At 36.2% G+C, this 14266-nt stretch overlaps 2 protein-coding genes across 8 annotated transcripts in view; both read right to left on the bottom strand.

Annotated features, from left to right (window-relative positions):
- GAPcenA (GTPase activating protein and centrosome-associated) overlaps positions 1-14266 on the bottom strand; it is a 772500-nt gene that overhangs the window by 258929 nt on the left and 499305 nt on the right. The window lies entirely within an intron of this gene.
- LOC145690564 (bromodomain-containing protein 2-like) overlaps positions 1-14266 on the bottom strand; it is an 85506-nt gene that overhangs the window by 32881 nt on the left and 38359 nt on the right. For both annotated transcript variants that reach the window (XM_081765578.1, XM_081765579.1), the window contains exon 5: positions 10580-11009. In XM_081765578.1, coding sequence (XP_081621704.1) covers positions 10580-11009 — 430 coding nt within the window. The remainder of the gene's footprint in view (positions 1-10579; positions 11010-14266) is intronic.

Below are 14266 nucleotides of genomic sequence, written 5' to 3'. Positions count from 1 at the left end.
ACATATAACATCAAATGAAGTGGCGCACCATCGTGTTGGATAATTGAGTCCGGAGTGTTCTAAACCTGTGGCACAACAAATAATTGCAACATATCAAGGTAAGAATTGACTGTGATCGTCTTTTCACTTAAGAAAAAAGACCCTATAATTTTATTGTGCATAAGACCGCACCTCACGTTCAGCTTAGGGATGTCTCTCATGGCCTCAAATACTGCGTGGTGATTCTCGGACACACAGATCCTAGCATCGTATCCGTTGACAACACTGTTTAAATGACATCTAACCTTATCTGACAGGACACGTTTCAGATAGTCAACATCTTCCTCAATTTCAGACAGCATGACAACACCAAAGTCATAATGAGCACTGTAATCCCTGGGCTGGAGGGACTGCACGATCTGGACTTTGTACGCATGAAAATATTATGTTTATATAGGATGCGCTGCACTGATGGCTTAGAAATCTGCAACTCACATGAGGCTCTGTGGAGTGACTTCTCATGAAGGAGTCTCTTATTGACTCAATTGTCTGTGCACTAGGTCAAGATCTGCCCGTTCTAGGGAGATTATTGACGCTGTCTGTTTCCTTAAATTGATGTTTTTAACATCTGGTGGCTGTCTACGATATGTTCTCTGGAATTGTCCCTGGACTCTTTTTACTGACTGTCTACTGATACCCGAGAGGATATAGAGTTGAGTGATATTATATTATTAGAAAATGAAAAATTTTCGTCCCCACAGCTCCTAAGAAGATTGATCCATTTTTAGACTTTCGAACTAAACTATGCATGGGGACTGGGAATTTCAAAGGACAACTTTTTCCGTCCGCCCGTGTCGACAGATCTCTCACCAAAAACAGTAACAGATATTGAGAAGCAGTCTTTTGTAATTAAGTGTCCCCATAAAACCCAGATTCAAATTTGACCTGATTTAAATTAGCCATTTTCGTTTCAACGTTTACCACCGTACAACGAAAACGGTAACACACACTGAGAAACTTTTTTCTGCTATCGATTCTGCGGTCCAAGAGTAGATCCTATCTCCTCCCTTCTCACCAAACTGCAAGCGCACCGAATTAACCATTTCCGCTTTCAACATCTATCGCCACAGAACAAAACAAGGAACAAATAACGAGTAAGTATAATAGCCCTCTGATGTGGGCTCAGCGTCCAAGGAACAAACTTGGATTTTATTACCCTACTGCAACTAGTAACTACAAATGTATTACTTTATACATACTTGAAGTGGCATGGTTTGGAAGTCTGCCGTAGTTTTCCACTGTACAACGAAACTGTTTCACTGTAAATGAAACAAATCAACTTTTACGAATGTTCGTTTCATGGCCGACCTTGTCTAGTGTAGTGAGGTGCATGCTCAACTATTTAATCAAACCCTCAATCGTGCAGTATAATTCTTCTGTTCGTTCTTGTACATGTGTTTAGGATTACGCAGATAGTGTTGAAGATGCTAACGTGAAGTAGAACTTGCCAGTTCTGTAATTAAATTTATACCCTAAAAACTCGGCATTTTCTGCAATAAATGATTGTACTGAGTGCACTTTAGAAGAAAAGTCGAGCAATTCATTTACATCGGATATACATGCGGAAAAGGTGTGACGTTACACCAACGAAAGCCATTACAAATCGAACGTTTAAGTGAGTGTGACAAAACCAATGCTGAAATTACGCGGACTACAGAAGTAGATAAAAGCACAGTTGGTAGGTAGTAACTTAATCAGGAAGGGGGTTATAAAAAGTGAAAGAACTGGCATGTGATCGAGAAGTGAAATCCTCTTTTGGACAGAACAATGCATTCCCCAATGCGTGGTACTGTATTGAGCGCAGATTTTAGCCATCACAAGATCTTGGTGGAAAACATCTGGTGTCAATGTTTTTTAGCGTGCAGTAAAAAATGAAATCCATAGGTTTGAACTTACACAGGGATGTCAGAAATCGAAGATTTACACATATATACTACGTATATTGACTACGCTGTGTATGAAATATCACGATAGACTAATCAACAATGGCGCAACGTAATGTTCAGTGATGAGCAATGTCCGGATTTGAATATAATTACATATTTTTTCCCTTCATATTCAGATTCGTCAAATCCTTAAATGTTTGTGATTCACACCTGTAGGGTACTTTAACTCAAGTTTCATATTACGTATTTTGACCAATATTACATATTTCTATGGTTTCTACATATTTTTTGTTACATAGAACTGTCTTAAAATTTTGCGTTTACTGAAATTTTAATTTAAAAAAACTCCAACTGTGCAAGGCTTGCATCTAGATTCAATTTTGTCATGTCTATCTTTTCGTTTCTTTAACGAAAGAGAAATGCCTTTTTATTATTATTATTATTATTATTTTGTCAAACCATGTTTCGCAGAATTTTCGCCGATAACAAAAGAAATATACGAAGAAACAAGTAAAAATCCTCCTTCCGGGGTACATTAGCAGCGCCCTTTATTCTCAACTCTGGAGGAAGACAGATCACGTGCCTGACAGGCGAGTGGTCAAGATATTCCTAAAATGCAGTCTATTCAGGGGTGCCCACAAGGGGGGGCTATGACGCAAAGTGCGTCATTGAAATATTTGGGGGGGATTAAAAATCTATAAATATGTTTGAGGGAGTGTAAAAATTAATCGAAAATAAGATTTTTTTCATGGAAGAACACCTACGGGTAGACAATTGGGGGGGTGCGTCATGGACATAAGGGGGAGTGGGCACCACTGGTCTATTTGATTGTTATCGGAGGTCGGACGGGAAAAAGATGAAAGCAAATCCTGCAATTCAAGTTAAAACTGTATTCTAGTGTGCTTCCAGGAATTTACTGCAAAAGTTCGTTCAAGAAGCTGGCGACAATGGCAATATCATAGCAGGTAACCTAAGCTTTCAAAGAACTTCGCTTGTTCAACTGAATGAGAGGAAAACAGTACTCTAGTATTGCAGTTGTAAAATGCAAGTGTTCTGTATTGATCGTCGAAGTTAGAAATGGCTACGGTTGCCTGAACTTCATCCACGAAATTGCGGTCGTGGGTAACTATCGATGATGCGTTTACTACGGACGGTAAAGTGGTGTTGTGCCAAGTATGTGATTATATATATATATATATATATATATATATATATATATATATATATATATATAAAATTGTTCAATGAAATTTCAGTTAGAACATGTACGACGTGCACTCCATGCAAGAAATAAAAAATTGCGAACTGCAAAAAAAAAAAAAAAAAAAAAAAACACGTACTCTTGACACAAATGCATCAAGATACTTCAGTGAGTGAGTGTTTCAAAGATTTGTGCCAAGCAATGATAGCAGCAAACATTCCTTGGAACAAAGTTCAAGTGCCAAAATACCGTGCCTTTCTGGAGAAGTACTGCGGGCGTCGAATTCCTGACGAATCCACTCTTCGAAAGTGTTATTTCGAAGTTTGTTATAGAAAATCTATAGATATCATTAGGGCAGAAAAACCCTATCTTACTGCGAGTAAATTGCTGGAACGCGAATCACTCCACGATTGCTCGCTTTGTAAACGATGGTCATAAAGTGTTGTGGTCGGGAGGAGTTCAGGAAGAAAAGTCCTTGTTCCCTACACAGACAGTGCAGTGTACATGTTAAAAGCGGCTACAGATTTTTTTTTTTTTTAACCCTCACTTAGTTCATTTCACTCGTATAGCTCATGCTCTTCAGCGTGTTGCTGAAGAGGTAAGAGACAACTTTTGCGAAGTAAATCAACTAGTTTTTTATTGAAATGTCATTGAAATATTTGGGGGGGATTAAAAATCTATAAATATGTTTGAGGGAGTGTAAAAATTAATCGAAAATAAGATTTTTTTCATGGAAGAGAAGTACTGTCTTCCACGAAAAGAAATGTCTGTCGAGGCACCACAACATGTTCAAGTTTACAGAGATCAACTGCCAGACGTGCCACTTCCTCCGGAGCCTGTGCTAACGCGATGGGGCAGGCACTTGGATACAGGCAGTACATTTCTACAATAAACATTTTCAAAAAATTAAGCCTGTTGTTCATTCATTTCCATCGGAGTCTACTGTGTAAGTTGGTATTTCTCAGAAACTGTTTAATGACTCAAAAGTAGCGTGTGATATCGCATACATAGGCAGCAATTTTGGTTGGCTACTTCCAAGCATTAAAAAGCTAGAGACTGTTGGGCGGCCTCTTCCGGAATTCATGGAAATCATAGAGGATGCAAAGAGACTGCTGCAAAGTGTGTGTGGAGATGTGGGAGAAAAAGTTCGAAACTAAATGCAGTGCTGGAAAGAAACCCGGGTCACGACAGCCTATTGGCAGTGTGTGAGATTGTCAGTGGTGAAACAAGAACCCCCCCTGAGGATATTTCCCCCAACATACCCCTGTTGAAATACGCTCCTGTTACCTCATGTGATATGGGAGAGATCATTCTCTGCATACAAGAATATTTTATCCGATCGCCGACAAAATTTTACTTCTGATCATTTGGAAATGTACCTTGCAACCCATTGTGCAACAACACACAGTTGAACTGCAGGCACATCTCTTGCAAGTACTTTATTTCAAATTAAAAATGTTCATTAGTGGAAATATTCTTCAATCTTAGTTCAGCTGGTATTGTTTAAAAGATGCTTTTCCCTGCATGTAATAAATATATATAAAACAATACATTTCGTTTTAAGTTGCTTTTAGTATTTAAATTTGTATATTGCGTATAATTCATTTCAAGATTGGGCCGTGGTGACGGATGCGCATTTAGTGTAAAAGGTTCTAGATTTGAAAAGGGACCACACCACACCACATGAGATTTCTGACGTACAAATGCCGCATGCATTGCTTTTCTCGGGGCTTTCCTGTTTCTCTAGCCGAGTCACATCTTCATTCGCGTCTGATTTTTATTACCCTGTAATCAGTCACTTCAGTAACGTATGGCTGTCTCAGCTGTTCAAGCATTTCACTTCATTGGGGGATTTGAATCAAGCAGGATAAAGTGTAGTAGATTTTCCTTTTTATTTTCATAATTCGTTTAAATATTGCATACTCATACGCGTGTTAATATTACGTTTTCATAAATATGTAACATATGTAATATTACATATTCTTCTATAATATTACATATTTCTTACATTTTACGAGATTTTTGTTACATTTTATGTACACTCGTGTCCAAAATTATTGTCGCATGTCTATAAATATGTTGTTGTAGGAATATAATTTGATAACGAATTCGCTTGGTATTTCTTATAATGTTAGTATGTGTATAATTGGCAAAGACATGTATGTGGCAAATTTCATGTCAAAAGAGCAGTAAATAAGAATAATAAAACGAAAATAAATCTTTCTTGTCCATTTAGCAACATTTTATTTTACTCATTCTAATTTTCGTATTTATAATTCTTTTTCTATGAAATTTACCACAAACATACATTTCCCGATTATACACATAGTATCAGTATTAAAAGTACCCTGCAAAATCATTATCAAGTTATATTCTAACAAGAATACAGTTATAGATATGCGACAATCATTTTGGACATGAGTGTATATATTTAGGGGTTTGATATTACATACAAAATCCGGACTCTAGTGATGAGGTATAACCTCTGCCCAGAAGTTTGGTGAATAACGTCTTAATGCTCATGGTCATACGAGTGCAACACCGTCACACCTCGCGCTGGACAGGTCAAGACATGTCTGAACAAAGTCCCGAGCAGCACCGGCGCGAGTGTGCGTATTGTGTGTAAAATACTACATTGTGTAGTGAAAACGTAGTGACAACAAACGGACAATATGCTGTTCCAGGGTGTCTACTGACTTTCACTTTCAAAATTCCAGTATATTTGCAGTATATTCAGTATAACTATCAGCAAAATTCCAGTATCTAATACAATGACTGTTTCAAAGTTCTTTACGAATAATCACACTCTTGATGATTTCAAGTTTGTAATTGTTTTACCATCAGAAGAATACTTTATCTTTAATAAAATTATTTAACCTAATTTTTTTGAAATACAATGATTTTTTTAAAAAAAAAATTTAAGGACTTTCTAACTCCACTCACAGCACTCCACTCCACCCATTGCTTTAAATGTCTAATTATAAGATGCATACAACTCTTGTTTCGGAAAAATTTACAACCTTAATGGATACAAAATTGTTTCTAAGACTATTGAAACAATTACAAAAAAGTATTGTTGACAAATTACCGATTTTATAATTTTTTTCAGTATATGGGTCAAAATTACAGTATATTTCCAGTATCAAAATTAAATTCCAGTATAATTCAAGTATTTCCAGCATCAGTAGAGACTCTGTGCTCTGTTTCAAACTTGGAAAATAAGCGAGGGATATTCATGAAATGCTGACAACGGTTTACGAAGAACGAGCTGCCGCCTTTAAGTGTGTGAGTGGTATTTCCAAGAAGAGTGGACGCTATGGAAGACGTCCACCAAACTGGTCGGCCTGGAACAGTACACACCAAGGACAACCTATAGAAAGTGAGGGAACTTTACGCCCACGATCGTCGTGTGGCAATGCAAATGATAATGAGAGGAAATCGGAATAGGAAGTGACATGGTCTGCCTCACAGTGACCAGGATTTGGGTAACCGCAAGCTTTGTTCCCGATTCGTGTCCCAGCTGCTAATTTGTGTAATATACAATATATATTCGAATCTATTACTTGACCAGCGAACGAGTGCGGGCGGCCGGTTTTGGAACTAAAATACAAACAACAGTGTCTCTAACCGGATTACTTGTAATTAATCTATTAGAGTTATTTTTGTCCTGTTAGTAATAAACCACTTCACGCATATGTTCAAGTTACGACAAACACAGTTTCAAACACGGCCGTCTCTGGCGGGGGGACGCGTTCCCCCCAATATTTTGAAGCACAAAACATTTAATATTTTATTATAATTTAATTGATATATACAGACATACATATATATATAACAGAATAACATATAAATACTATTATATTTATTTGCAATATAATATTCAGGGTGTGAAACGATTATAACAGAGTTCTTGATATAAATAAGGGAGTCCGTGAAGATAAGCAGAAAGGTGAGAAATGGAATCGAATATTATACACAGGTTCGGGTAGGTAGTACAATTGAAATCACTTTCTTTGATGCCCCCCCCCCCCCCCCAATTTTACATGCTAGAGATGCCAGTGATTTCAAAATTATATAAGTTATTTCCAGAACAATTTAAGGGACTCCAAAAAACATACACCCTCCATATTAATTTGGCATTAACTTGCGAATAAACCTCAGTGTTGTACAAAGAAACACTACGAACTTCGTAGCATTCGAGTGTAAGGTATTCCTACTTCTTTTATTAACAAAACCTCGAAGTTTATCTTTGTGAATCAAAGTTATACTTTGGCAATTGCGCTTTGGCTGTTTAAAGCCAGTTCTATTGTGTAGTTTTGAGGTAAGAATTAATTCGAAATTGCGATCAAGTTGGGCCATGTAATCTCCGATCGACTGTCTAAGCAGTGTCTTGAGTAACAAAATTCTTTTGCATTGAGATCATTTTCGGATATGCTGCAAAAATCCGGTTAGAGAGAAACTGATAATCTTTCGCCGCCACACACTAACCACCTCTGAAGGAGACTTGAATCCGCCCCTGACTGAGATGGTAGATAAAGATAACTCTCTCTGATGTCTAACCTGTCATTATTTAGCATGGTTTGGTAATTTTAAAAATTAATATTTCTGCCATATTTTGAAAACTATATTTAAAAGAAATATACCTAATGTTACATTCGAAGCGATAGGGGAGCGATTAAAGTTTAAAGTGGGATGCCTGACAATTGAAGATTCCTTGTTCTTTCAAGGTATTGAACTCCAGTGAAATTCACGAAAAAAAAATAATTATGTATTAAAAAAAAAATGTAAAATATATTGTCAGGGTAATGCTTACAGGCATTATGTTATAAAATTTACGCTGCTTCTGAAACTGATTAGAGTAAACAGATACGTATTTATAGGAAAACCACTTGTATCAAGTTCGAAGAACGAAGTGTCTTCCACTGTTCTCATTGCTCAAAGATACCCGTGATGAAAAATTGGCTGGAAATCACGCGGCCGCTTCTTACATCAATTTATGAAGAATGATGATGAGCGCCAATGTTTGGCACCTAATTCAGTATTACAAAATCTTGCAACCATACGTAGCACATTTTAATACTTCGACTTAAAATAAAAATACAGCTGTTTAAAGACGTTTGCCTTTGTATTTGAATTTCATATGTGGATAACAACATAAGGCCTTTCAGATAAGGGGAGGGGAGGGGCAGGTTTTGTTAAACAAGACTGTACATCTGATATGTTTGTTCTATATACAGCTTGTGCTTACGGGCTAAACTCAGTCCTCCGAAGTCAATCGACAAATGATTATGTGTTACAGACACAAAGATAACACTAGGCTCCCAAGTTTTAAGATTATATTGTGTATGAAAACAGACAGTAGAATTAATTCTTTGTCACGTGAGACCTAGAGTATGAAAGAAATTCAGAGGGAGTTCAAGGGAAATTTTTGTACTCATAAATAAAAATTGTGAGTTTATTATGTGTTGAAGCAATGATACTTACATTACCCATACGCTGATGTTTTATCAATATTTACCAAAAGGTGGATTACGATAATAATCCTAAAAGAAAGATGCACTGTAATCAGAGTTTACAAGTCAATGCCGAAAGGTAAGCTATTTAATCCCATAGCCCTTTAAAGAATTAAGGAAAAATTTCTTCTTCACCTTCTTTTCCCCAAAAGGATTCACATTCATCGAAAAAATGAAATGAAATTTCTTTAGTTTAATGTCCCGTTATTATGCTCTTTATGCTAGAGGAGACAGATGATTACTGAAAGTGAAAGATAGTAAAATTAATTTTTGAGCTCTTAATGGGATTTCAACCCAGAACCACGTACAACAAAGGCACATGAGCTAGCCAATAGACCAACGGAGAGAACTTCCACAGTTCTCGAGTGTGAAGGGATCGGAATTCTTCCTTGGCTAAACCTCGAGAAAATAATTTACCAACCGATAAACATACATTTAAAACAAACACAAGCATTGCGAGCCTTAACTTGATTTAAACTTACAGTTACAAGATATTGCGCAAATCTCTAAGCTATCAACTCTAATTAATCTTTTAGTCATTGACATAGTTATTCCTGTATTTTACAGGTTGCTCCTGTCTTATAATGAAATCAAAAAGTAATCAATTTTTATACAATTTGCCTAATACATGGTAGAAACTCAATTCCCTGATATGTTGTTCTTAAATTGTTAATATTCGTGCATATGTCATTATCCACAATACATCTGCATTACTGCAGGAATAATCATTCCTGCATTCAATAACAACTATATAATTTATGGCGTTCTTTATTAAGTGAAACAGATTAGGCTACTTGTAGCATGTAAACTGCAACTTTTAGAAATCGTTGGATACACTGCAGGGTGACGCTCTCCGCTCCTCTGTCCCACCGCACTTACCTAGAAACTGATGTAAACACAACGGCACCGACCACCTCAATAAAGCGCACTAATATCCTGGTCAGGTAATACTATATTAGATAGCTGTGATATAAATTTCAATATTCAAATACGAATACTCTTTTGTCAAGAAAATCCAGACTATCTTCTTTCAATAAAATAATAATAATAATCTTACTGTAAAGGATTCAAACCCATGTTCAAATGAACACTGATACGCGAACACGTTATGTTATCTACTAGAAAACGAGCGCGTGTCTAATACTCTCTTCCGTTTGTTTCTATTCTCTTGACGGTATACCTTCCACAGACTTCAATCTCGCATGATGTAGTATGACATATTTTGGTTTTTATCTTCTTGTTTCTCATTTTATGATAGTTTTCTACATATCACTATAAAATTAACCGGACGAATTGTCCAGGTGTTCTACTTCTAACACAGAATACGCAACTTGCTCGTTAACAGAATGGAATGAAAATGGATGTCAGTTGTAAGGAGATTCGACGGACGTAAGGATGTCGGTTAAGCTTTTCGGACATACACTCGAAGCAGTGACGGGCTATAAAAATAAGCGACTAATTTCAAAAATTATTCCCGCGTTCATAAAAATTTATATATATTAGCCTTATGACTAGCTACACAAGACTACATACTTGATCTTTCGCTCAAAATTCTACAGGCTAACATCGAACTTAAATAGACCGTCAGGTATTTCGGAAAATTTACTAGCACAAACGAGCATTCATCACGTTATATTCTAATTACTAAGTCACAGTTATTACACTGACTGAAAAAGAGCAAGAACACTTCTGTAGTGTACATCAGAAAATTACAGACGAGATCCTTCTACATATTACTTAAGGTACTACGCCACAGACTTAGTATTACTTGTCGAAAAGGCTACATTACGAAAAAACTTCTTACCTGTAAACACACACACACACACACACACACACACACACACACACACACACGCAGACTAGGATCTGAGAAAATTTTAACACTGATAAACTCCCGTATGTATATATAGTGCACTGATTCACTTCACGTATTGTCTTACCTGGAAGTTTGTTTATATCAAGACTAAGCTGTCGCTTTTCATCATACGACATTGGCTTCGCATTGTCCTCATCTTCCGAATCAAACACTACTGCTGGCGCTTGGGTTGCGCTCTTTTTCTTACTATTCGACCTAGAGTTTGTTTTAGGCCTCTTTGGTTGAGAGTTTGTAGATTTCGCTGACTTTTGAGTTTTAGTTTTAGGTGTTTTTGCAGTAGTAGGGGCTGGAGGTTTTAAATCACCAGTACTCATAAGGGGTTTCACGTCCACTGGCGTGTTTGTTGTGGGAACATTAGCACCAAGATTATCATTCACAATAGACTTGATATCTTTGTCTTTCTCCTTGTCCGCCTTTTTCTTCTTTTCCTTCTTTTTCTTCTTTTTTTTACTTTCTTCCACAAACATTTCTATTTGTTTCTGCATCGCCTTCAGCTGAAAAGAACGAAACACATTACAATGTAAGCGCATTTGACGGAAATTCTCAGACGTAGAAGAATATATAAAATTTCTCTCAGTTTTTCTGGAAACTCGTTGTCTTACACTAAGTTCAAAATAACAAATATTCCCTATTTTTCCCTTCTTAAAAATGAAGACCAAAATTGTCTCGTGACTCGTTTTTCGCCTTTGTAAGTGTTCGCATTAGGTACCGTTTCTTTAATATTGACTATTAAAAGCAATGTTTTGAGTTGTACGAAATAATGGTGCTACTGACTGTAATTATGAACATTGCAGCTTCTTATGCAGATTTCACCCTGAAATCATACGGGAAAATATATACTGTTTTCGACGGTTAGAGTGATTATCCAACTATCAAGGATATGATTCACAGAAGACGCTGCATCAACACCAGTAGGGACATTAATTTCAATCGTCATATGAAGTTTGTTGGCAAGAGAGAACAATTTTAGGTAATGCAAAGAACAAACAGGCAATGATTTACCTAACAACTGAAAAGTTACGCGATCGTGGATGCACTATGCACAATGCAACTGGAGATGGTGAAATGGATATAGTTCGTGCTGCATTTTCATCATCTGAAAAAGCAAATACCCAGTGATGAATTCAAGCATCTTCAAGGGAAGCTGAGCCCCACTAGAATAGATATGAGCCTCCCGTAGAATATCAATACACATGCACTGGTTTTTTTTTTTTATTTTATTTTTTATTTTTTTTATTTATTTATTTATTTATTTATTTATTTTTTTTTTTGGAAATAGAAGTCTTACGATATATATGAAGAAAATTAGTTTCTTCTTTTGTCCAACCTAGGTTCTAATTAACAAACCTCGTTCTTGAATAAAGTCGAAGTTAAATAAAAACTTGGAAATTAGATACAGACACACACAATCGCTTTTTAACGTTAGTTAGGGGGAAATGGCAATATGCTGGTTATTACAACCGACCAGACAATAACAAATCGCGAGTTTTCTAGCGAGAGACTTGCTGTTCTATTGCAATCTAGAACTCCCCCCCCCCCTGTACAAAAGTCAGAATTCAACACTGCAAATACAATAGTCATTGGGGAATTTAGTGACTTGCTTATTCTGCCTCTGTATCATGCAAATAATACAGATTTCAAGTAATATTATCGCAGTAATATAAGATGGGGACAATCTCCCAATCCTATGTATGATATTCTCCTCATTAAATTATTATTCAGTCATGATATATGCGAGTTTCTGATATTTATGCATGCTTTCAGTCTGTGACACAGCCTCCCGATTTTTTTCAACTGAAAGGTTCTCGGCTATTAACAAGCTACTCAAGAATAGTGACCTCTGTTCAGTGTCAAGTGTATTTTGTTCTGATTCTTGTCAACAGTCTGAAATTGAGGCTGCTGGAAGAAAAGCAATGCTTCTGTTATATGACTGCAGGTCAAATTGGAATATACAAATGTACTACGCCATCGAATGTTACTTAAGAAGGTAGTTGCAGCTACACCATTTGTTACACCTGAACGCTTACCACGTACTGATTAGTCTACAAAGTACGTACCATAGCTTTCGTACATACTTTCAAATAAGAATCTAGAAATCTACAGAAGTGGAAATGACGGCTGAAGAGTGGGGTTGGTATATAAAGAATAATTCCTACTATCCCACACTTTGTGATATAGCATTTACCTAACGTGATACTCTATTCTTGTACGAGTAAATGCGCAACTTTTCGATGTGGATGAAGTTTTACTTCATGCATACAAAAAGGATAAGCACAAACAAGTTGTACGATTTTCTTTAAAATTAAGGATGACATTGTTAACATTCTCACATATACAGAACACAGTCAAGTGGCAATGATACTGTTAATTTATTGAGCTTAAATGATTTAATAAATATATATATATTTTTTTTTATTACACGAAACGGTGTAAGATAGGAGAAAAGTGTTATTAGAAACTTTAGCATTTATATATAGCTTTCATTCAAAAAATGTTTCATGTAAATGCGATTGCAGAAACCCGAGATCCAGACAATTATTTAAGGTATGTATGTAAGAAATTATATTTTAAAATTAAAATTTCGTTTTTCACAAGAAATTGTACGAGATACGATACCAATGCTCATAATAAAAAATATAGTACGTAAAAACGACCTTTACTTTAATACAAAAATCGTCAAAATCGCATGAGAGGATCCCGAAATACAGAAAAAAATTGCTAGATAGATGCAACTTTTTTAAACCATGATCGATCATTTTGAAAATCGTTTCTGGGGATGTTCCCGTGGTCCGATTTTGAATATGTTATTCAGTAATGATTCCTCAATCACAAACTATTTGAAAAGCTTCTACTGCAATTTTGACTTCCTGGACTACGCAACTCGAAACTCATTCTATCGTGTGTTCATTGCGAGCAAATTACTGAAGTTGTCACCTCCGCGTTGTGCGACAACAGATAGTTTGGACCATTTTCTAGATATTCTGGAACGCACTACCGCGGCATTTTGATACAAAACAATTCTCTTAGATTATGAGTGGTCCTGGCCTTCAGAGCTTGTGAAGTTCCCAGGAGAGACAACCCGCACGCAAAGAAAGCAAACGACGAAGGAAAAAAAAAATCTGAGGTAAAAATATCAACAGACAGTTAACTTCTGTACCAATTACTTGAGGCCGACAACGCGCATATTTCAATCACTATCCCGAAGTAACGATAAATACGGACTCCTGAAAAGATAACTCACATTGTGGAGAAAACTACTTTAACCATTCACCATTCATTCATTTAAGCATGAGGATTACCTCGATATGCTTTAGAAAATTGCTGTGAAAAGTTATTTGGCCCAATCTGCTCAGATAATATACGTTACAATACGAAGGAAATGCGCGTGAAAGAAAACCACAAAAGGAAAGTAATGAAAAAATATTCTTACTAGAATGCCTGCTAACATTACATCATAGAGGAATTATTTTTTCGTATTACAAAGAAAATATTGCATTCTTTATATCCTAACGACAAAATCTTTATTACCATCAAGCTGTAGTCTTACAGAACATGACTAACTCGTATTAGACCTTTATCGATATTATTGTATATTTGCAACAGTTTTTCTTGTATGCCGAGAAGCAAGAGGAAATGCTTCCATGGCCACTACCTTTACTTCTTGTATCTGTACAAATATACAACAACATCGATAAAGGGTTAATCATTTCACGTACTTCAAGATCTTAACCTATACCTCCTTAAAAGGCAT

Source organism: Thermobia domestica, chromosome 7 (assembly GCF_964235325.1).
Source record: "Thermobia domestica chromosome 7, izTheDome1.hap1.1, whole genome shotgun sequence".
NCBI lineage: Eukaryota > Metazoa > Arthropoda > Insecta > Zygentoma > Lepismatidae > Thermobia > Thermobia domestica.
This window is presented reverse-complemented; position numbering and strand designations above follow the sequence as displayed.